Here is a 24,535-nt window from a genome sequence, read left to right as displayed (position 1 = left end):
TAGAGCACTAGCCTTGAGCTGAAGAGCTGAGGGACAGCACCCAGGCCCAGAGTTCAGGCCCCATGACCGGACCCCCCAAAAAACCCAAAAAACAATAAAACAATTTCATAGTCTTGCCTGGTGGGTTACTTTGCTTGTTATCCCAAAAATGAAAAAGTTGAATATGAAAAATTGAGTTTGTTGTAAGTGTAAACTGTAGCTGTAAGCCAATACAGAGACAGATGTAAGATACTGTTGTGTCTGATCTATTTTGGTGGCAATTACTTATGCAAGCTAAATCTGCATAATCTTAAATTCTAAAGCAAATGGATTAGTCATCTTTGAGAAAACAGTCTGCCCCATTTTCTTTTTTTGTCAATACTGGGGTTTGAACTCAGAGCCTCACTGTCTCACTTTGATTTTTTGTTCAAAGTTGATGCTTTATCACTTGATCTATTCCTCCACTTTGTTTTCCTCAAGGCTAGTGCTCTGCCACTCTGAGCTATATCACCACTTCCAGTTTTCTGCTGGGTAATTGGAGACAAGGGCATCATGGACTTTCCTGCCCAGGCTAGGCTGGCTTTGAACCATGATCCTCAGATCTCAGCCTCTTCAGTAGCTAGGATTACAGGTGTAAGCCACCAGTGTCTGGCTTCTTAAAACAATTTTAATAGTTTTCATTGTTCTAATTTAATATATACAAAGATACTACAGTTGACCATGTTCTTCCTCATTCACCCTCTTTGTTAGCCCTCATCCCTCTCACAATGTTCATCTTTTAGACACTGTCCAGCTCCTAAACATATTTGTCTCAGAAATGAGGACTTCCAGATAAAGCTTATGAATTCCTTAATTTCTCTGACCAGACCTAACTCAGCCTGTTTGTTTGAGATCATAGCTTCAGACTCATACATTTCATGTAAAAACTATCCTCCTGGGGCTGGGAAGGTGGCTTAGTGGTAGAGCGCTTGCCTTACATGCATGAGGCCCTGGGTTCGATTCCTCAGCACCACATAAGCAAAAAGAAAAAAGCCAGAAGTGGCGCTGTGGCTCAGGTGGTAGAGTGCTAGCCTTGAGCTAAAGAGCTGAAGGACAGTGCCCAGGCCCAGAGTTCAGTCCCCACAACCGGACCCCCACAAAAAACTGTCCTCCTAAATGGAATGGGACAGTTAGATTAATTGAGAACATTTACACTCAGATTTTTCAATGGTTTATTCTGAAACCCATTTGTTGTTACTTTGACAGAGTTAAGTAAAAGTGGTGTCCTTCAGAATATATGAATTATCTGCCTTGTAAGAGCTTGAAATTCAATAAATATTTGTTTTTAAATTCCACATCTCAGATTTTATAAACTCATGGAAGAACCTCAATCAGTATTCAACTATTAGGATTGTAGCAGCAGAAAAAAAATACACTGAGACACAAAAGTTTGTATCAATTTTAAGATAGTTTTAGCTCTTAAAGCCTATTCATGAATCCTGTATGAAGAAATCTCTGTTTTAGTCCATAGCCTGCTTTTAGGAATGTGGAGAGGTTACATGATGAATAAAGTCACATAGCTTCTGTAGCTGAGTAGTTGTCTCTTAGTCTATTTGGGGATGGGACAGGGGGAATAGGGCCTCCCTATGTTACCCTGGCTGTCCTGGAACTTATGATCCTCCTGCTTCAGCCTCTCAAGTGCTGCTAGGCAATATTCTTTTTTTCTGGCAATCTATCCCTTTCCTTACAATCAACTTTTGAATTTATAGAACTTAGTAGAAGGATTTAATCCTTAAAATCAGTGATTCCAGTTTTGGTAGTACCAGACTAGGAAAGTAATAAAGTACAAAAATGTCTAAAATATTTGAGTCCTTAATTTAGAACAGCCAAGTAAACAGAGTCACATTATTTAAGGGCTTGTCCACACCCCAGATTTATCCAATTATAATTTTCTTATCTGGACTGCTTGCATTAGGATTTATCTGGTAACTGTCAGCCATATCAAGTTTCTCTGAAGTTGAATGTCTTCATCTGTAAAATTGGACAGAAACCCATTTATCTTACTGTCTTGTATGGAATAAATTTACTGTCTAGCTCAGTAAAATGGCAGTTTATCTATTACATCCATCATATCCTTCATTGGGATCCGGCAAGTACTACTTTTACTACTTCCTTCATTCAACATTAACCAAGTTTCTTCTCTGTGTAGTCACTAATGCATCAGAGGATAGTTGTTTTCAATGAGTAAACACTTGAAGTAATGACCTTTTAAAGTCCAGATTCTTATCTCCAGAGTGATAAGGAGCTGCTGGTTACTTTGTGCAACTCAGATTAGACTGCAACTTACATTTTGCTCAGATTTGAATAGAGCTGTTGAGTTAGGATTCCAAAACTGATTTTACCTCTTAATCCTCTGCCTTGATATTGATGTGTTGTTATTAGAAAAATAGGCATATCCCCAGTACATATATACTTATGTCAACATTACATCTGTTTAAAAATACATTAAAGTATAAAATTAAAGGGTCAGCTTTTTATGAGGCTGAGATATGAGGATCTTGGTTCAAAGCCAGCCTGGGCAGGAAAGTCCATGAGACTCTTACGTCCAGTAAATCACCAGAAAACTGGAAGTGGCACTGTGACTCAAGTGGTAGAGTGCTCACCTTGAGTTGAAGAGCTGAGGGATAGCACCCAGGCCTAGAGTTCTTCTGTCTCTTCTAAGAGTAACTATCAGCTTGTCCTTAGAGATCATTCTTTGAAGTAAATCGTTTTTTTTTTTGGGGGGGGGGTCTGGTTGTGGGGCCTGAACTCTGGGCCTGGGCGCTGTCCCTCAGCTCTTCAGCTCAAGGCTAGCGCTCTACCACTTGAGCCACAGCACCACTCTGGCTTTTTTCTTTTTGCTTATGTGGTACTGAGGAATCGAACCCAGGGCCTCAGGCATGCAAGGCAAGCGCTCTACCACTTGAGCCACAGCACCACTTTCAGCTTTTTGTGCTTATGTGGTGCTGAGGAATTGAGCCCAGGGCCTCATGCATGCAAGGCAAGCCCTCTACCACTGAGCCACCTTCCCAGCCCTTCCTGCTTGGTTTTTAGATAGTCTCACTGTGTTCTGCCTGGGCTGTCCTGGAATCATGATCTTCCTCTCTGTGCTGCAAGAGTTTCTGAGATTATATGTTTATGTGCTCAGCTTCCGTAAATCTGTTTTTTTTTTTTTTTTTTAAAGGTGTTTCAGTCTCTTTCAAAAAAGGACACCTGTATTGTCCCTGACCATCTTAACTTTTCACGTCCACATTATACTATCCATTGGGGAGGATACTCTCACTTATATTTTCTGGTGCATTATTTCTCTGCAGCAGTCTAGCAGATGTATAGTTCCATCTTCTTCCTTACATTGGAGAGACATATTTGGTTGAATATTCAGATTTCTAGTTTTGCGTTTATTTTGGTAGTGTTTGAAAACTTGAGAAGTTGGTTTTTTTGCTTTTTGTTTTGGTTTAAACATCATCTCTCTTCTTTTTTTTTTCCCCTTCTAGCCTGAAAATGAGATTTCTTCAGACTGTAATCATGTAAGTAAGGATTTTCTTTAACTCACCATATGTGCTTCATAAATATGATGACAGATTTTGGTATGCTTTTCCTGTTGTTCCAGGAAGCTTTATGATGTTTTTCATTCTCTTTAATCTTAAAATGTTTAAATTCATTTAAAGACCATGGTAAACTCTACAAATACCCCTTTGTTTTAGAAACTGTTGGTTCTGTCAAATATTTATGTATTTATTTTAGTTTTTGTTAGTACCACCATATGAAAACACTTGCTTCTCAAGTTGATAGTTTAAAAAATACTTAAGATGCCAATCATAAGCCATAGGTTGTTTTGTTGTTTTTCATTCAGTGTTTTATTTTGTGGGTGTATATGCTTGTACTGGGGCTTGAACTCTGGGCTTTAAATTCTCTTTGCTTTTTCACTGATGTCTGGTCCTCTCCAACTTGAGCTATAGCTCCACTTCCGGCTTTTGCTTTTTAATTTGAGATATGAATCTTATGGACTTTTTTTTTTTTTTTTTTTTTTTTGCCTATTCTGGCTTTGAATCCTGATCCTCAGATCTCAGCTTCCTAGGTAGCTAGGATTTCAGACATGTGCCACACTGCACTCAGTTTCCAAATCATTTTTGCCTGAGCAACTGACTATAAACAGGAGATCCAAAAATTCCTCCTTCCTTCCTTCCTTCCTTCCTTCCTTCCTTCCTTCCTTCCTTCCTTCCTTCCTTCCTTCCTTCCTTCCTTCCTTCCTTCCTTCCTTCCTTCCTTCTTTCTTTCTTTCTTTCTTTCTTTCTTTCTTTCTTTCTTTTCTTTTCTTTTCTTTCTTTCTTAGTTGTGGGCCTTGACCTGTGGGCTTGGGTGCTGTCCCTCAGCTCTTAAGCTCAAGGATAGAGCTCTACCACGTGAGCCACAGCACCACTTCTGGTTTTCTGAGTGGTTTATTGGAGATAAGAGTCTTAGGGACTTTCCTTCCCCGGGCTGGCTTTGAATGGGGCTACTCAGATCTCAGCCTCCTGAATAGCTAGGATTACAGGTGTGAGCCACCAGCACCCAACTTTCCTCTTTATTTTGAAGGGAAATCTAAGCATACTATTTCAGCAGGTACTACTGGAACACACCTTCAGCTCTTCTTTCTTTTGTTTTTTTTTTTTAGGTAGGGTCTCACTTTTTATGCAGGCCATAATGAATGAAGAAAGATATGACTGGAAACTAGAGCCCTATTAACTCTCCTTCATAAAACTGATGTTCATAAAACATAAAAGCATTGTTATTTGTGAGAGCAGAGACTAAACATACCTGAGCTTCTAGGTTAGACTTTTTTTTACTTTAGCAGAATTTAGCTTATTCAACCTATCTCTATTTTCTTGGGAAAACTTTGTCAGGGATCTTATTAAGCATTTTTTTCTTGAAACTCAATCATTTTTAATTCATAGTTTTAAAAAAATTGTCCTTTAGTGAAAAGTATGTATGATTCTGCTTTAATTTTTGTCTGCATATATATTTTTTGTTTTATCTGTGATTGTGATAACATTTAATTTCTGTTATTGGGCATGTAAATGTGCCTTATGCAACTTCAATAATTGGCTTTTGTCATTTATAGTAACCACTGATAATAAATTTCTTTTTCTAACTGGAAGTTTTTTGTTTCTGCTTTTCAAATTTATTTTGTTTTCTGCTTGAATTTAGCTGTTGTGGAATTACAAACTGAACCTGACTACTGATCCCAAATTTGAATCTGTGGCAAGAGAAGTTTGTAAGTCAACCATATCAGAGGTAGGTTATAAATGTATTTAGTTGTTTAGAAGAGAAAATTATATCTGCTGACCATCCCCCGTATTAAGATACATTTGTATCTGAGTCATTTGACTCAGTTACTTTTCTTAGAATTAGCATCTTCCTTGGTTAAGAGATAAGAAGGGGTGTAATTAGACTTTTTTTGTTAGCATCCACCTACACTTGAAATGGAATACTGTTGACTGATACAGTTGGAAATCAGGTCTTGGTCCCTCAACATCAGTGCAGCTGTTAAGGTCCTGAGGGCTGCTTCATACCCTCTAACCTGCTGGGCCTGAGACAAAGTCCACATCATCACTACTAGGTTTATAAACCTTCCTAAACGTTTTAGCTCTGCAGTTGGAGTTACTGAACTACAGGGTACATGTGTCAAATAATAGTAGTTAATGCTAAAAGGGTTGACTTTTTTATTATTTTATATGTAAAGCTGAAAACAATAAGTGAAAATGTACACCATTATTCAGATAATAATGGGGGAAATTTTTGAGTTATTTATCTTGTCATGGTAAACAAATGATTTTAGTGAAAATTGTGGTATTTGGCATTTCTTTTTTTGTTTTGATCTCAGCCTCCTGAGTAGCTAGGATTACAGCTGTGAGCAGCCAGTGTTAGCATTGAGGATTTTTTTTTTTAAACTAGTAATCAAAAACCCAGAAAAATGAATATTTTTACTCACCGAATAAGAGCAGCACAGAAACAACAGTTGCTGTTTTTCCAACCCTAAGTTATAGTACAGGTTTTTTGTTTTTTTTTTTGTTTTTTTTTTTTTGGGTCCGGTCATGGGGCCTGAACTCTGGGCCTGGGCGCTGTCCCTCAGCTCTTCAGCTCAAGGCTAGCACTCTACCACTTGAGCCACAGCGCCACTTCTGGCTTTTTTCTTTTTGCTTATGTGGTGCTGAGGAATCAAACCCAGGGCCTCGAGCATGCAAGGCAAGCGCTCTAACACTAAGCCACCTTCCCAACCCCTATAGTACAGGTTTGCAATGTATTTATCTTTCTTCATGTTGGTGCTTGTTAATGACTTAAGTCAGGGCCAGTTTCTCTACATTTCTTAAGGAAGATCCTGATTTACAGGGAATCCTGACCACATATCTTTGGTCCCTTCTCCAAGCACCTCATCCTTCAAGAACTTCTGTGTGTTTGTCTATCTACTAGCTTCTCAACTCTGTAGGTTGTAGGCTTTTATGAAGATTTCATTCCTTATCTAATGCTAAACTGCATAGTGAAATACTGCAAGGTATTTCATCTGCATCAGCATTATTCCCATCAGGATATGGGTTAGGACCCTTGTGGAAATGGGAAGTGTCATATGACCTTCTATTAGAGAAGGATAGGTCAGAGAATTCAATGGCCAGCTCCCATATACAAAAACAGTGAGTACTGGGCTGGGAAGGTGGCTCAGTGGTAGAGCGCTTGCCTTGCATGCTCAAGGCCCTGGGTTCGATTCCTCAGCACCACATAAGCAAAAAGAAAAAAAAAGCCGGAAGTGGCGCTGTGGCTCAAGTGGTAGAGCACTAGCCTTGAGCTGAAGAGCTGAGGGACAGTGCCCAGGCCCAGAGTTCAGGCCCCACGACCGGACCCAAAAAAAAAAACAAAAACAAAAACAAAAAAAACAGTGAGTACTCTTTCAAGTTTCTTTGACCTGCCCCAGGGAAGAGAAATTCTAGTTTCTATAGACTTGTGGAAAAAGTTAGAAGTCAGGAATCATGAATAAAATCCAGAATATATGTCTTCATCCTATTACCAGGTACCACTTTTTTTTAAGCCACCATTGGTGTTTGAACTCAGGGCTTGTGCTCTTTCAGCTTTTTTGTTCTGTTGGTGTTCTATACTTGAGCCACACTTCCAGCAGCTTATTGTTGGTTATTTTGGAGATGTAGTCTCATGGACTTTTCTGCCTGAGCTGACTCTGAACTATGATCCTCCAGATTTCAATTTTTTTTTTTTTGGTCGGTAGTGGGGCTTGAACTCTGGGCCTGGACCCTGTTCCTGAGCCTCTCTTTGCTCAAGGTTAGCACTCTAATACTTGAGCTACAGTGCCACCTCTAGCTTTTTCTGTTTATGTGGTGCTGAGGAATTGAACCCCAGGGCCTCATGCATGAGAGGCAAGCAGTCTGTCATTGAGCCACCTTCCCAGCCCCAGATCTCAATCTTTTGAGTTGTGAGGATTATAGATAGGAGCTACAAGCACCTGGCTCTGGGTTTTAAATTTTTTTTTTCATGAATATAGTTCTAAATGTTTTCCATTTTGTCTCCCAGGCAAATACATAGGAAATCATAGAAAAATATCAAACAGTAGTTTAATATAAGCACAGAATATTTGTGTGTAAAGTAGTCACTTTCTTTTGAACAGATTAAAGAATGTGCTGATGAGCCAGTTGGAAAAGGTTACATGGTTTCCTGCTTGGTGGATCACCGGGGCAACATCACTGAGTATCAGTGCCACCAGTACATTACCAAGATGACAGCCATCATTTTCAGTGATTACCGTTTAATCTGTGGCTTCATGGATGACTGCAAAAATGACATCAACATTCTGAAATGTGGCAGCATTCGTCTTGGGGAAAAGGTACCTACTACATTGCCTTCACCAAAGGGGTTCTATAAGCTTGGTAAATGAAAACCACTGTGTAATTAACATGGAATAATTTGGTAGTAGAGGTTACCTCAAAGTTGAGTAGTTAGGATTACAGACCTGAGCCACCGGTTTCTGGCTAATCCTGGGGCTTGAACTCAAGGCTTGGGTGCTGTCCCTGAATTTTTTGGCTCAAGGCTAGTGCTCTATCACTTGAACCACACAACTCTACTTCTTACTTTTTGATGGTTAATTAGAGATAAATCTCATGGACTTTCCTGCCTGTGCTGGCTTCAATCTGCAATCCTCAGATCTCAGCCTTGTGAGTAGCTAGGATTACAAGTGCAAGCCACAGTGTACAATTCCAATTTGCAATTTGAGACAAAGTCTCACTGTATTGCTTAGGTTGACCTTGAGCTCAAAATCTTCCTTTACGGGGTTCTTAAACCATGATACTATCTTTAAAGTATACAAGAAGCAAAACCATTAAGAAATATATAATAGCTCTAAATATTTAATCTTTGGTTATATCTTTAAAACAATTAAAAAGCCTAAACACACAGGGAAACAGCCATTTATTACTTAGAAATTATTTTCTTGCAGGGCTGGGAAGGTGGCTTAGTGGTAGAGTGCTTGCCTTGCATGCGTGAGGCCCTTGGTTCGATTACTCAGCACCACATATGCAGAAAAAGCCGGAAGTGGCGCTGTGGCTCAAGTGGTAGAGCACTAGCCTTGAGCTAAAGAGCTGAGGGACAGAGTTCAGGCCCCACGACCGACCAAAAAAAAGAAAAGAGAAAGAAATTATTTCCTTGCTATACAATGCTAGGATTAAAGGCTAAACTTCGAGTTAACTAGAATGTATTTTTAACCTCCTTTTGATGCTTCATAACAAAGATACTCAGTATGATCCACAGGTCTTAGGATGAAAAGGTAAAAGTGCTTTTTTATTCTTTTAGGCAAAAATGTGATTCTGTAGACTTTATATATTTTTACATATATCAATATTTGAATTTTTAAAAAATGGAAGAAAGAAGATGTAATTAAGTAACATCTAAGTAAGCTTTTATGAACTACTAAAATTCAGAATAGGGCATTGTTTTATAATATGATGTTTTACAATATGATCATAATGACCGATAGCATACTATAAGTAGTAAGAAAACCAATAAAATTCTGTCCAAATCTTTACCAGTTTATTTCTTTTGGAGGAGGTAGAAATAGGTAAGCCCTACCTAGGCTCGTACTTACAAATTAGGAAAAAAAACATAAGCCTTATTCCACATTTCAAGTATGTGTCTACTTCACTCTATCCTTTTTGTCCCTCATCCTCAGAATTACTCTTTGAAGCTGTTTGTGGTGACTTATGCCTATAATCTTAGCACTCAGGAGCCTGAGACAAGAAGATTAAGAGCCTTGGCCAGGCTGGGTTAAATAGTGAGGCTCTGTCCCACACACACAAAAAAAACTAACAAAAATCTCCAAAGATAATGGTATTCCTAGGTTTTTATGCATGGGAAAGACAGCTAGTGAGAAAGGTGAAAGTTTAGGTAGAGACTAGGAAGCCTTGCTGGGCACAGTGGCTCTAAACTATAATTTCAATTACTTGGGTGGTAAAGATCAGGAGGATAGAAGTTCAAGGCTAGACAGGGCAAAAAAGCTAACAAGACCCCCTTCCTCAACAGTAAGTCTGGCTTTTGGTGGCTTGGGTATGTGGCTTATTGTCTAAACGTTGTCTAAGCAAAACTCTACCTGTAAAATAACTAAAACTAAAGTTATAGAGCATTTGCCTAGCAAGTATGAGGCCTTGAGTTTAAACCCCACTCTTGCAGAAGGCTGGGGAGAGGGGGGAAAGAATACAGAGTGCTTCTTAAATCAGTTTGGGGGGGGGTGGGTCTTCAAAACTTTAGGGAAAAAATACTAGGAAAGCAGAACCCTCCTTAAAAATATATACAGAATCCACATGTAATTTTATAGGCTCCACTCACCTATTTATATTTACACAGGTCTAGAAAAATAAATGATGGGTTTGAGTGCCAGTGACTTATGCTTGTATCCTAGTTACTCAAAAGGCTGAGATCTGAGGATTGAGGTTAGAAACCAGCCTGGACAGATAAATTTAAAAAAAACAAAACTGTTATCTCTAATTAACCATCAGTGTTAGATGTGGGTGTGTTTGTGTGTGGGGGGGGTCGCTCAAGTGGTAGAACACCAACTTTGAGCCAAAAAGTTCTAGGCCCTGAATTCAAGCCCCCAGTGCAAATGAATGAATAAATGAATCAATGTCCAATAACTACCTTATTATATCTTTTTTTTTTTTTTTTTTTTTTTTTTGTCGGTCGTGGGGCTTGAACTCTGGGCCTGGGCGCTGTCCCTCAGCTCTTCAGCTCAAGGCGAGCGCTCTACCACTTGAGCTACAGCGCCACTTCCGGTTTTCTGGGGGTTTATCGGAGATAGGAGTCTCACAGTCTTTCCTGCCCGGGCTGGCTTTGAACCGTGATCCTCAGATCTCAGCCTCCTGAGTAGCTAGGATTACAGGCGTGAGCCACCAGCGCCCGGCTACCTTATTATATCTTACAGCTCAGATGAATTATGTAACTCAGTTACAGTAGAAATCACAGTTCTCCCTTCTTCATAGATTTGTTAGGCAAGATTATGAGAAATTTGCAGGAAGGAAATTAATGTTTGATAGAACAAATTGTATTTCAGTAAAATAGACAAATATGTGCATGTCTTCTGTCATTGAAATTTTGCCTTGAGGGATCTTTTTTATTATATACTGATGATTTCATAAATTTGTATCATACTGTAATCGTATTTATATGTCTATATAAAGAAGTATATGTATCAATATTATGTGTATCAATATATTATTATATATTTAATGATTACATTTGTCTATTTAATTATTACATTCTTCATGGTATTTTATGAGCATAGATTAGGACTCCTGAATGGAAAATATTTAGGGTAAGTTTCTATTTTAAATGCATTACTGCTATGGTTACTATGGTACTAATATTATTTGGATAATGCCTAGCTTTTACAGGTAAATATTTAGGGATTTCTGTAGTTATTTTAATGTTGACATGAACCATGATCAGAACTGTAAACTAATGCCATTTCTTAAGAATATTCTGATATTTAAACTAAAAATTCAGGATCTATCTTTCTATTGCTAATTGACAGTAAAAACTCCCAGAATCTCTTTCCTCTTATCTTTGTTTCTCTTTGTCTCTTTCATTCTTTCTCTTTCTTTTTCTCTCCTTCCTTCTTTCCTTCCTTCCTTCCTTCCTTTTTTTCTTTCTCTGTCTCTCTTCCTTTCTTTCTCCCTCTCTCTCTCTCCCAGTCTCTCTCTGTCTCTCTTTCTTCCTTTCTTGTCGGTCATGGGGCTTGAACTCTGGGCCTGAAGGCTGTTCTTCAGCTCAAGGCTAGTGCTCTACCACTTGAGCCACTGTGCCACTTCCAGTTTTCTGAGTGGTTTACTAGAGATCAGAGTCTCACGGACTTTCCTGCCGGGGCTGGCTTTGAACTACCATCCTCAGATCTCAGCCCCCTGAGTAGCTAAGATTATAGACATGAGCCACCAGTGCCTGGCCGGTGTCTTTCTTAATAGAGTGTTAGTAAGGATGACTATCTCTGCAGCTTGTTAGTTTTTTTTGTTTGTTTTTAACCAAATAGTGTTTATTTGAAGCTCGAGAGGTGAATGTTTTAAAATATTAATATCCTTGTTGTTTTAGGATGCACACTCACAAGGTGAGGTGGTATCATGCTTGGAGAAAGGCCTGGTGAAGGAAGCAGAAGAAAAGGAGCCCAAGACTCAAGTGTCTGAACTGTGCAAGAAAGCCATTCTTCGGGTGGCTGAGCTATCCTCAGATGACTTTCATTTAGACCGGCATTTATATTTTTCTTGCCGAGATGATCGGGAACGCTTTTGTGAAAATGTGAGTCAGCAAAAAAATGTTTCTCTTTTCTTCCTTTTCTTTGGAAGTGTCTTTAATACTGTAATCCAAAATTAACCATCATGAACCCTCATATGTAGAAAAGCCACTCTAATGGAAAATAAATTCCGCCTCAAGATAATAGAAAATAGTGTTTGTTGCTCAGTCTTGAAGATTAACATCTAGTTAATAGTTGGACTGGAGACTTTTCGATGTTACTATTTGCAGCTTTATCTCACTTCTGTGTTCCAGTTTTTGGAAGTCTGTTTTATCTATGGAATCTTACTTTGCCAGGGTAAAATGAACAGTATACTACACCTGAGTACTGTGTGTTAGGCAAGCATTCCACCACTGAGCTACACCCTCAACCTCCACAGACAGTTTTAGACAAGAAATAAAATAGTTTCCATTTTGAGAGGTCTGAAAGTTACTTGTGTGCACTTCCTGTGCTTGGTGTTTTTAATTTACACTGTCAGAACCATGGATTATAAGAGTTGATTCTAATAAAGCTGTAAGAAAGGAAGCTCACTAAATACTTCCCTTAGTTCTGTGACAGTATATTTAATAGAATGGGATGATGAGTTATGACCAGAGTATACTGTATACATGTATGAAAATGTCATAATGAAGCCCACTATTTTGTACAATTAATTCACATAAAATTAAATGCATAGCATAATTACTTAGCTAAGCTAACTGTAATAATAATAATCTTTGTTCTGTCTTACAGACACAGGCTGGTGAAGGCAGAGTATATAAGTGCCTCTTTAACCATAAATTTGAAGAATCAATGAGTGAAAAGGTATTACTTTGAAACAATTGAATATTAGTTTGTTAAAGTTTCACAACTCATTTCTTATCTTGCATAGGCATAATGACAAGAAAAACTTCTTTTTTTTTTTGTTGGTTGTGGGGCTTGAATTCTGGGCTTGGGCACTGTCCTTGCGCTCTTCAGCTCAAGGCGAGCACTCTACCTCTTGAGCCACAGTGCCACTTCCAATTTTCTAGTGGTTTATTGGAGATCAGAGTCTCACGGACTTTCCTGCCAGGGCTGGCTTTGAACCATGATCCTCAGATCTCAGCTTCCTGAGCAGCTAGGATTACAGGCGTGAGCCACCGGCGCCCAGTTAAGAAAAACTTACATATTTAACAGACAATTTTCTTTCTCTGAAAGTCCCATTCTGAGAATATAGAGGGCTGACTATATGAAAATATAAATTATTAATTGTGGCCAGGCCTGGGGCTGGAACTCAGGGCCTATGCGCTGTTGAGCTTCTGTTGCTCAAGACTAGTACTCTACCACTTGAGCCACAGCACCACTTCTGTCTTTTTCTGCTTATATGGTACTGAGGAATTGAACCCAGGATTACATGCATGCTAGGCAAGCACTTTACCACTAAGCCACATTCCCAGCCCTGCCATACCCTTTTAAAAGTATAGAATCAAAGCATATTTGGGTATGGGTTATGCTGATACATACCTGTAATCACAGTACTTAGGAAGCTGAGGCAGAAGGATCTAAAATTTAAGGCTAACTTGGGCTAGGCTGTGTGAATAGCAAGACCACCTCAAAACAAACACCCACCCAAAGGCTTATCCCAAGAAAATAAAGCATAGAGTCAGGCTCCAGTGGTTCGTGTCTATAATCCTAGCTACTCAGAGTCTGAGACCTGGGGAATTGCAGTTTAAAGCCAGCTAGGGCAGAAAAATCCATGAGATTCAATCTCCAATTAACCAGCAAATTGCTAGAATGGCTCAAGTGGTAGAGTGCTAGCTATGAGCAATTTTGAAAGCTGGATGAGAATGCAAAAGCCCTGTACCAGAAAATAACAAAAAAGAAATGAAGCTTTAGTTGTTAACTACACAGTGTTGGGGATTAAAATTGGAATTTTATTTCAGAATTGTACCGAAGCTAGAACTACATTTAGTTTCAGCTAACCAAACCAATGAGCCTCACAGATAGCCAACCAGCTGTTTTAATTTTTCAGTAGATGCCTTATTAAATATTCTCATTACTGTAGGTTCTTTCCCTGAATGAATGCAAGAATATTATCAGGCCAGGCACTGGTGGCTCCCACCTGTAATCCTAGCTACTCAAGAGGCTGAGATCTGAGGATCGAGGTTCAAAGCCAGCCTGGGCAGGAAAGTCCGTGAGACTTTTACCTCTAGTTAACCACCAGAAAACCAGAAGTGACACTGTGGCTCAAGTGGTAGAGCACTAGCCTTGATCTGAAGAACTGAGGGACAGCACCCAGGGCCAGAGTTCAGGCCCCACAACTGACAAAAAAAACCAAACAAACTGTGGGCTGGGAAGGTGGCTCAGTGGTAGAGTGCTTGCCTTGCTTGCAGGAGGCCCTGGGTTTGGTTCCTCAGCACCACATAAGCAGAAAAAGCCAGAAGTGGCACTGTGGCTCAAGTGGTAGAGCTTTAGCCAGAGTTGAAGAGCTGAGGGACAGCATCCAGGCCCAGAGTTCAGGCCCCACAACTGGCAAAAAACAAACAAACAAAAAAATCTGTAAGTGGCACTATGGCTCAAGTGGTAGAGCAATAGCTTTGAGCACAAAGAGGCTCAGGGCCTGAGTTCAAACCTCACAAATAACAACAACAAAAAATTAAAAAAAAAAAAAAAGAATACAGTATGGTGGGGTTTTTTTTTTTTTGTTCTTTTTTTGTTGTTGTTCTTTTTTCTTTTTCTTTTTCTTTTTCTTTTTTTGGTCGGTCGTGGAGCTTGAACTCTGGGCCTGGGCGTGCCGTCCCTCAGCTCTTCAGCTCACAAGGATTCTGCCACTTGAGCCACAGTGCCACATCAGAATACTTTTAAGTCAATTTACCAAACGTTTAAAACAGCAGCTATTATGGCAACAACTAACCATTCACTATGGTATTTCAGTGTTCTCTATTCACAACTTTTTGCCACACAAAGCTTACATACCATACTAATAGTGTGTGTGTGTGTGTGTGTCTGTGTGTGTGTATGCTGGTGCAGGGGCTTGAACTCAGGACCTTGTACTCACTTGGCTTTTTTACTCAAGCCTGGAACTCAACCTCTTGAGCCTCACCTCCATTTCCAGCTTTTTACTGGTTAATTGGAGATAGGAGTCTCTCGGATTTGTCTATCCAGGCTGGCTTCTAACCACCACCTCAGATCTCAGCATCCTGAGTAGCTAGGATTACAGGTGTGAGCCACCAGAACCTGATTCTGTGCTAAATTTTAACTAGATTTAGAGAGTCATCTTGGTGATGACTGAAGTTAACAGCCTCTACTTCTCTCAGAGACCCATGTAAACTGCTGAGCCATCTGGGTATTCTTATTTTTGCATTCTGAGTATTCTTCTCTTTTTCCTCAGTGTCGAGAAGCACTAACAACCCGCCAAAAGCTCATTGCCCAGGATTATAAAGTCAGTTATTCATTGGCCAAATCCTGCAAAAGTGACCTGAAGAAATACCGGTGCAATGTGGAAAACCTTCCCCGCTCCCGGGAAGCGAGGCTCTCCTACCTTCTAATGTGCCTTGAGTCAGCAGTACACAGAGGTGAGAGTTCTTTCTGCCTCTGCCTCTGCCTTTGCCTTTCTCTTTCCCCTTCTCTTCCTTTCTATTTCCTTTTCTGTTTGGATTCACACTCTGAAGTTTCTTGTACATGTCAGTTGCCTCTTGCATTTGCTCTTCTGAACATTTTTAATTTTTAATATTTTAATAATTTAATATTGCATAACATTTATAGAGGAGTGAGGTAAATGATTTAGCATTTGAACTTTTGGATGGCTTTATCACTGACTAACTAGATGTTTATAACTGTTTATGTTTTTGTGTGTTTGATTTTAGTTTTGTTACTGTTTTAATTCTTTAAAGTTTTCATTATTGGCATTTACAACTGAATATGGGGGTGTGTGTGTGAATATTTGAGGAGTGTTTTTATTTATTTATTTTTTGGGGGGTCTGGTTGTGGGGCCTGTACTCTGGGCCTGGGCGCTGTCCCTCAGCTCTTCAGCTCAAGGCTAGCGCTCTACCACTTGAGCTACAGCACCACTTCCGGCTTTTTTCTTTTTGCTTATGTGGTGCTGAGGAATCGAACTCAGGGCCTCATGCATGCAAGGCAAGCGCTCTACCACTGAGCCAACTTCCCAGCCCGAGGAGTGTTTATTTTTAACAAGCATTATCTGTATAGGCACATGGGGATTTGTTCTTTAGGTTTCATTTGTAGCATAGTGGCCAAGTGCTGCTTAGCATGTGTGAAGCTCTGGATTCAATCTCCAATGTGAGTGCGTGTACATGCACATGCACACATACAGAGACTTTCATTGCAAGCATTATATAATGTTCAACACTGTCCAGATAAGCCTAAGTCTCCAGAGTCTAAGCCCGCTTTACTCTCTTAAAGCCTTTGCTAATTTCTAAGCTTTTCAGTATAGATAGACACATGAGTGGCATATGCTATTCTAGACAAAAACGTTCTTTTAATATATAGTGATTTCTGATACTCAAGATCAACCTTCATAACATACAAGTTACATCCTACCTTAGGGCGTCAAGTGAGCAGTGAGTGCCAGGGGGAGATGTTAGATTACCGGCGCATGCTGATGGAAGACTTCTCTCTGAGCCCCGAGATCATCCTGAGCTGTCGTGGAGAGATTGAGCACCACTGTTCTGGATTACATCGGAAAGGTCGAACCCTGCACTGTCTGATGAAAGTAGTTCGGGGGGAAAAAGGGAACCTTGGAATGAACTGCCAGCAGGCGGTAAGGATAAACTTCTACTGTCTCTTTGACCATGACATGTTTTCAGTTAAGGAGCCTGTTCCCAATAATTCCTTGATTAATCTAGATTATTTTTGACATTGCAATGAACATAAGGTACTAAAGATGGGTTGGGAATGTGGCTTAACGATAGAGTGCTTGCCAAGCATGCATGAAGCTCTGAGTTCAACACATAAACAGAAAGTCAGAAGTGATGCTGTGGCTCCAAGTTGTAGAGTGCTAGCCTTGAGCAAAAGAAGCTCAGTGGACAGTGCCTAGGCCCTTAGTTCAAGCCCCAGGCCTAGCAAAAAAAAAAAAAGAAAAAGAAGAATATTGTTTCTTTGGTCATATCTTAGTAAGAATGTGGAATTAGCTATAGAACAAAGGTTTAAGTTCATAAAAAGAGCGATAAGAGAAATGTATTTCTTTTTTTTTTTTTTTTTTTGTCGGTCGTGGGGCTTGAACTCTGGGCCTGGGCGTTGTCCCTCAGCTCTTCAGCTCAAGGCGAGCGCTCTACCACTTGAGCTACAGCGCCACTTCCGGTTTTTCTGGTGGTTTATTGGAGATAGGAGTCTCATGGTCTTTCTTGCCCGGGCTGGCTTTGAACCGCGATCCTCAGATCTCAGCCTCCTGAGTAGCTAGGATTACAGGCGTGAGCCACCAGCGCCCGGCAGAAATGTATTTCTTTATCCAACTATATTTGCATTTGCTGGAGTATCTGGGGAATTGTCAACTTGCTAAATTAGTTTTGCTGAACTGAGAAGTCAAAACACTAATAAATCAATAAAGGTCCTTCACCAAAAGAGAATTTGCCTTCTTTAATAGATTGATTTGGTTGAGGCTGAGAGTTAGACTGAACTGAAATTTAGTTCTAAGAGTTTCTTCTTACTATTAATGTATACCATACACTAAAGATGAGAATGACAAAAAAGAGGAGTACATACCCTGTCATATCACATTCATGATCTATATTAAGTTTTCTTCAGTTATAGTTGAATGAGGGCAGCCCGGCTTCTCCTAGGCCAAAGATAACTATCTGGTCTGTTGCCTAGATGAATCTTTTCTCCACAGTTTATTGTTCTTTAGGCAGTACTGGGATTTGAACTCAGGACTGCGTGCTTGTTAGGCCCACTTGAGTCATACTCCCAGCCCCCTTTTCCAAAGTTTTCCCCAAGTTTTCCTAAGCGTGCTAAGCTGGAATAGATGTACATGTATTTAGTAGTAGACATTCTTATGTATTTCCCACATTCCCATCAGTCTCTTGAACTGCTATCCTACTAGATAGACTCTGTAGGGTATTTACATATCAGTTACAGTTTAATAAATTCATTAGGGGTTCTCAAAATTCACATGTTAGCCATGAAATTTAACTGACAGTCCTTGCAAAGACTTCCAGAGTTTGTTGACATACATTAAATTGGTTACCATTTTCTTTGCACAGTACTGTAGTCTTCCTAACAACTAATCACAACAGCTTGTAGCTTCTCCAGATTGCCCACCCCAAAAAAACCCTGAAATAGTTTCCACCCAAAATATCAGCAGTTCTTCATATTTTTCTTAGTGACTTATTTTAGGCAAATAGATTTTTTTCATTTCCTTTGATCTACAGTATCTGGTGGGTATATGAAAAGCCAGTGCTTTCATATGAACCTCTGGATTATGGATCAGGTATGCAGATCAGAGTGGACTCCTAGACTCACTGACACAAAAAGAGATCCAGGAAAGCCAAGGAAACTTTAAAAAAAAAAAAAAATCAAATCAATCCTAGGGCTTGAACTCTGGGCTGAAGCTTTTTTTGCTCAAGTCTAACACTACCACTTGAGCCTCAGCATCACTTCCAGCTTTTACTGAGTAGTTTATTGGAGATAAGAGTCTCATGGACTTTCCTGACTGTGCTGGCTTCCAATCATAATCCTAGATCTCAGCCTCCTGTGTAGGATTACAGGTGTGAGCTACCGGAACTCAGGGACAGTGCCCAGGCCCTGAGTTCAAGCCCCATGACCAACCAACAAAAAGAGTTCCAATTCCTTTCTTTTTTGTTTGTGCTAGTCCTGTGCCTTGAATTCAGGCCTGGAAGCTGTCCCTGAAGATTTTTCCCCCTCAAGGCTAGTGCTTTACCACCTGAGCCACAACTCCACTTGCAGTTTTTTGGTGGTTAATTGGAGATAAGAGTCTCAACAACTTTCTTGCTCAGGCTGACTTCAAACCACACTCCTCAGATCTCAGGCTCCTGAATAGCTAAGATTATAGGCATGAGACACAGGCACCCAGCAACGTATTCTTGTTTCTAATTGTTTCTGCAAGTTAAATGAAATCTTTCACATCTGATTTTAATAAATCATTATATAGTTATTTTATACCAGTATTACTAACTTTCTCTTGGCTCTCCTCTATTCAACTCTGGCTTGGTCCTGAGTGTCAGGTTTAATCTGATTTAAGAGTAGGCAATAAAAAGGCAGCCTTTTTAGTCATACTATTAGCAGCTATCCAGGAACATTTTAGAAGTGTAAATAAGCCACTTATCTCCACAGTGACATAAACAGAAAACTTTGCAACTGGGTGGAGAAACCAGTTGGAAAGTTCTTGAGTTTGGCCAGTGACAGTTGTTCTACCTTGTTAAGAGTTCATTGTGCTGTGCCAGTCTGAGCAACAGATCTAAGTGATGAGATGACATTATTCTTAATTTTTTAAACTCCAGCTTCAAACACTGATACAAGAGACTGATCCTGGTGCAGATTACCGCATTGATCGAGCTTTGAATGAAGCTTGTGAATCTGTAATACAGACAGCCTGCAAACATATACGTTCTGGAGACCCAATGTAAGTTCTCTTTATTTGTAGCATTATTTATATTGTATCTTTTTTTTGGGGGGGGGGTCCAGTCGTGGGACCTGAACTCTGGGCCTGGGCGCTGTCCCTCAGCTCTTCAGCTCAAGGCTAGCACTCTACCACTTGAGCCACAGCGCCACTTCCGGCTTTTTTTTTTTTTTCCTGCTTATGTGGTGCTGAGGAATGGAACTCAGGGCCTCAAGCATGCAAGGCAAGCACTCTACCACGGAGCCACCTTCCCAGCCACCGCCCGCCCCCCCAATCCATTTTGTATTTTATATTGCAGCCCAAGGGAACATTTCTATCTAGTGACTGCATGGTTTACATCTTAACTATAAAGTGTTGTTTGTCAGTGAGTGTTGAGTTCAAGCCCCATGACTAATAAAAAATAAAGTTTTTTTGTTTTTTTGGTCGGTCGTGGGGCTTGAACTCTGGGCTTGGGCGCTGTCCCTGAGCTCTTCAGCTCAAGGCCAGCAATCTACCGCTTGAGCTACAGCACCACTTCCGTTTTCTAGTGGTTTATTGGAGATAAGAGTCTCACAGACTTTCCTGCCCTGGCTGGCTTTGAATCATGATCCTCAGATCTCAACTTACTGAGTAGCTAGGATTACAGGCGTGAGCCACCGGCGCCCGGCTAAAAATAAAGTTTTGTTGATTAGGAACACCATACCAGTTGGAATTTGGACTTCTGATCTGCCTCCTGCATGATGTAAAGGCACCTAGACATAGCTTTGTGATGTTTGTGGTGATGTTTGCTGACATTGACTAGGCATGTACGAATCTTTCCAGGAGGTCACTGAGTAACTTCTGTATTGCAAATAATGTAAGATAGACAGACAAACACTCAACATAAAGTGACACATCCTGTGTATTGAATTGTGTACATTGACTACATGATAGTCATTAGAAAATAATTGTAGTTGAAACAAAAAACAAATTTTGCAGAGGGTGCTCTTATGAACCAAGTTAATATTGAGGTTGCATTTATTGCAACTGAATAAATGCCACGATAACATATTTGATTCTTTTGTATTAATTTTATTCCATATGATGTGAAAGGTTTTCAAACCAGATTGCAAGTAAGAACAGGTTTTTCAGTCTGTAAAAATTTTTGCAGCTGGCATTTAACAATAAAATGAACATAGTCCAGGTTTATCACCATCCTGTTTCGTGAAAACTACTGCTATTCATGCTGTGGAAGAGAATTAAAAGTAGCAGTCTTGCTGAATGGTAGTACATGTGTCTCATCCCAGCTGCTCAGGAAGTAAAGATCCAGAAGATCTTGATTGGAGGCCATCCCTGGCAAAATGTTTACAAGACCTCCATTTCAACAAAGGAAGATTCATAATCCCAGCTGTGTGGGTAGATTACATAAGACTTCTGTCTAAGATGGGTAAAAAGTACAAGACCATATTTAAAATATAGCTAACACAAGGGAAATTAAAAAAAAAAAAAGTTGGGATATGATTAAAGTGGTAGAAAACTTGCCTAGCAAGCCCAAGGCCCTAAGTTCAAAAACTTAGTGCCACACACAAAAAAAATTCTTCCTTAAATCTTTCTGTGTTCATGAACAGTTAAACTCACTTAGGCATATTGCTTTAACTAAAGAGAGGAAAGAAGGGATATGCTACTACAGATTTTTAACAGACTTATGGGCAATATATGCACATTTGCTGGTCCTGATTCAAATAGACATGGACAAATCTGAAAATGAACAGGATATTATTTATAATAAGGACTTTTTATTTCTTGGTAAGATAATAGAATTAGGTTCTTTTTTTTTTTTTTTTTTTTTTTGTCGGTCATGGGGCTTGAACTCTGGGCTTGGGCCCGTCCCTCAGCTCTTCAGCTCAAGGCGAGCGCTCTACCACTTGAGCTACAGCACCACTTCCGGTTTTCTAGTGGTTTATTGGAGATAGGAGTCTCACGGTCTCTCCTGCCCGGGCTGGCTTTGAACCGCAATTCTCAGATCTCAGCCTCCTGAGTAGCTAGGATTACAGGCGTGAGCCACCGGCGCCCGTCTAGAATTAGGTTCTTATACTTTGTTTGTTTGTTTTTTTTAACTGTATTTTTTTTTGTCTTTTCTTTTTTGGTACTGGGGATAGAACCCAGGATATTGCACTTGCTAGGCAAGCACTTTGCCACTGAGCTACATCCCAGCCTAGGTTCTTGTACTTTGGAGAAAACATGTCAAATTATTCACTAATAGGATGTTGAGTCTTTAGATTTGCTTCAAAATATCAAGAAGGGACATAGATTTAAAAAAAAAAAACCTTTGCTTCAGGCTCATGAAGCTATGGAGAGGGAATATAGCCAATATATCTATCATTCTCTATTTTTGTGTGGGGGTAATTTTGTTTTTCATAAGTAGTTTAAGGCAGCTGTACACAAATTTGTGTCACTAAGTTCTAAGTACAGAGTGGCTCTAAAGTTAATAGAACTTTTCTTTTTTTCGGGGGGGGGGGTGGTCCAGTCATGGGGCCTGAACTCTGGGCCTGGGCGCTGTCCCTCAGCTCTTCAGCTCAAGGCTAGCGCTCTACTACTTGAGCCACAGCGCCACTTCCGGCTTTTTTCTTTTTGCTTATGTGGTGCTGAAGAATCGAACCCAGGGCCTCATGTATGCAAGGCAAGCGCTCTACCACTGAGCCACCTTCCCAGCCCCTAAAGTTGATAGAACATTTAATCACTGTCAGGTCCAGTTAATTTGAATGATTCTCAGAAAAATGTATCCTATTGTCCCAGGAAAATAGCTGAAAGGAAATGATACCACTTTATCTTCTTACATTTTACCTTTTTTATGCCTAGGATTCTCTCATGTTTGATGGAACATTTATACACAGAGAAGATGGTGGAAGATTGTGAACACCGTCTCCTAGAGCTGCAGTATTTCATCTCCCGGGATTGGAAGTGAGTCTGTGAAGCAAGCATAAGGCATTGCTAAGCCTGTTCTGTTTAATCAGTATCATTGGGGGTTTAAGGGGATGTTCTTTGTTTTTATTCTAGGAATTAAATACAGAGTTTCACACTCAATTACTGAACTCTGTTACCACCATTACCACCACCTGAGTATTTTTGTAATAATTATTAGAGAATTATTTTTGAATCATGGAATAGCTAACATAATCCAACACCCTGAAAACATTTTTATTGCTTCCAGAGCAGTAGTATCTAAAAGCAGAATCAGCCCACTCCCTATCTGTACTGAGTGTCCCTGTTTACTATTTCATTGGATTGGGTCAAAATGATTCTAATACCACAAATACATCTAGAAAGAACTCTAGCACTTGGAGGGGCAACAAATGCATCTTCAGATATGACTAAGAAGATGACAGTGCATTTGTATCTTTATTGATTTGTACTGGGAATGGAGATTTGCTTTTATTTTTTTTAACTATTTAAAGCTATTGAATTTATTCTATCTTGGAGGTTATATTAACTCTTCTTCCCACCCCACCCCTTTCCCTGTCTTTTGTTCCCCTTTTATTCTACCTCCAGAGCCATCCATTCTCAGTGTTTCTGCTTTTTAAATTCAGCTGCCTCCTGACCCAGTTTTTTAAGCCACTATATATGGTCATTAACCTCTTCTGGTGATTATATTTTGTTCATGTTTTATTTATTTATTTATTTATTTATTTATTTATTTATTTATTTATTTAGGGTCCGGTTGTGGGGCCTGAACTCTGGGCCTGGGCGCTGTCCCTCAACTCTTCAGCTCAAGGCTAACGCTCTACCACTTAAGCCACAGCGCCACTTCCGGCTTTTTTCTTTTTTTTTCTTTTTTTTTTTTTTTTTTTTTTTTTAATTTTTTTATTGTAAAGATTCTATACAGAGGGTTACAGTTACATGAGTGGGGTAATGAGTACACTTCCTCTTGAACATTGTTACCCCCTCCATTGTTTTCTCCCTACCATCCCCTCCCTCCCTCCCTTCCCCAAGGTTCTTTTTTTTTTTTTTTTTTTTTTTTTGATTGTGATTAAGTGATTACTTAATTTCCGGAAATTCACAGTATTGTGGAATAATGATGCTCATTTAAAGTCACACGTTCATTCTAACTTTCCTGGAGCAAATTGTCTATCACAGTCTGTAATATATAACGGTGTTCATATGTTATATACCATACACGTGATCAGCAGCATGGGGATATTTAGTAGTGGTTCAACCAGATGAGTGGGAGTTCTTTGTTTCTTAAGTCCTGTTAGTTTTGTCATATCACCTAACATTTTGGATTTATCATCCGCTTATCAGGGAGACCATGTACTGTTTGTCTCTTCGTTCTTGGCTTACCTCGCTCAACATGATTCCTTCTAGCTCCATCCATTTCCCTGCAAATGCCATTATTTTGTCATTTCTAATGGCTGCATAATATTCCATTGTGTATAGATACCACAATTTTTGGATCCATTCATCTGTGGTGGGGCATCTAGGTTGTTTCCATACCCTAGCTATTGTGAACAGTGCTGCAATAAACATGGAGGTGCACGTGTCCTTGTATATTGGTTCCTGTTGTTCAGGGTAGATGCCTAGAAGTGGTATGACTGGGTCGTAAGGGAGGTCAATCTTTAGCTTTCTAAGGACCCTCCAGACTGCTTTCCAAAGTGGTTGTATGAGTGTACATTCCCACCAGCAGTGTAATAGCGTTCCTCGTTCTCCACATCCCCTCCAGCATTTGTCGTTGGCTGATTTGTGGATGTGGGACATTCTGACTGGGGTAAGGTGGTATCTCAGGGTTGTCTTTATTTGCATTTCCTTCACCACCAGGGATGATGAACATTTCCTCATGTGTTTCTTTGCCATTTTTATTTCTTCATTTGAGAAGTCCCTCTTTAGTTCCCTTGCCCATTTAGTAATTGGTTTGTTAGGTTTGGGAGGGATTAGTTTCTTGAGTTCCCTGTATATACAGGATGTTAACCCCTTGTCTGATATATTGCTGGTAAATATTTTTTCCCAATTAGTTGGTTGTCTTTCTAGCTTGGTTGCGATAGCTTTATCTGTGCAGAAGCTTTTTATTTTAAGGTAGTCCCATTTGTCGAGTCTCTCTCCAATTTGTTGTGACCCTGGGACTCTGTTCAGGAAGTTCCTTCCTGTGCCTATTAGTTCAAGTGTCTCTCCTACTCTGTCCTGCAGTAGTTTCAGAGATTCAGGTTTAATGTTAAGGTCTTTAATCCATT

General features: G+C 39.8%; 1 protein-coding gene across 1 annotated transcript in view; it reads left to right on the top strand.

The window, feature by feature from the left end:
* The window catches only part of Glg1 (golgi glycoprotein 1), a 96,013-nt gene that overhangs the window by 34,916 nt on the left and 36,562 nt on the right, over positions 1–24,535 (top strand). The window contains exons 2-10 of the mRNA XM_070026288.1: positions 3,492–3,524; positions 5,185–5,271; positions 7,646–7,861; positions 11,605–11,808; positions 12,536–12,607; positions 15,153–15,336; positions 16,327–16,541; positions 19,237–19,358; positions 22,173–22,274. Coding sequence (XP_069882389.1) covers positions 3,492–3,524; positions 5,185–5,271; positions 7,646–7,861; positions 11,605–11,808; positions 12,536–12,607; positions 15,153–15,336; positions 16,327–16,541; positions 19,237–19,358; positions 22,173–22,274 — 1,235 coding nt within the window. The remainder of the gene's footprint in view (positions 1–3,491; positions 3,525–5,184; positions 5,272–7,645; positions 7,862–11,604; positions 11,809–12,535; positions 12,608–15,152; positions 15,337–16,326; positions 16,542–19,236; positions 19,359–22,172; positions 22,275–24,535) is intronic.

The sequence above is a fragment of the Dipodomys merriami genome, unplaced genomic scaffold (assembly GCF_024711535.1).
Source record: "Dipodomys merriami isolate MVZ:Mamm:240054 unplaced genomic scaffold, mDipMer1.0.p SCAF_176, whole genome shotgun sequence".
Classification (NCBI taxonomy): Eukaryota; Metazoa; Chordata; class Mammalia; order Rodentia; family Heteromyidae; genus Dipodomys; species Dipodomys merriami.
The sequence above is the reverse complement of the archived record's forward strand: the minus strand, read 5'-3'. Positions and strand labels throughout refer to the sequence as shown.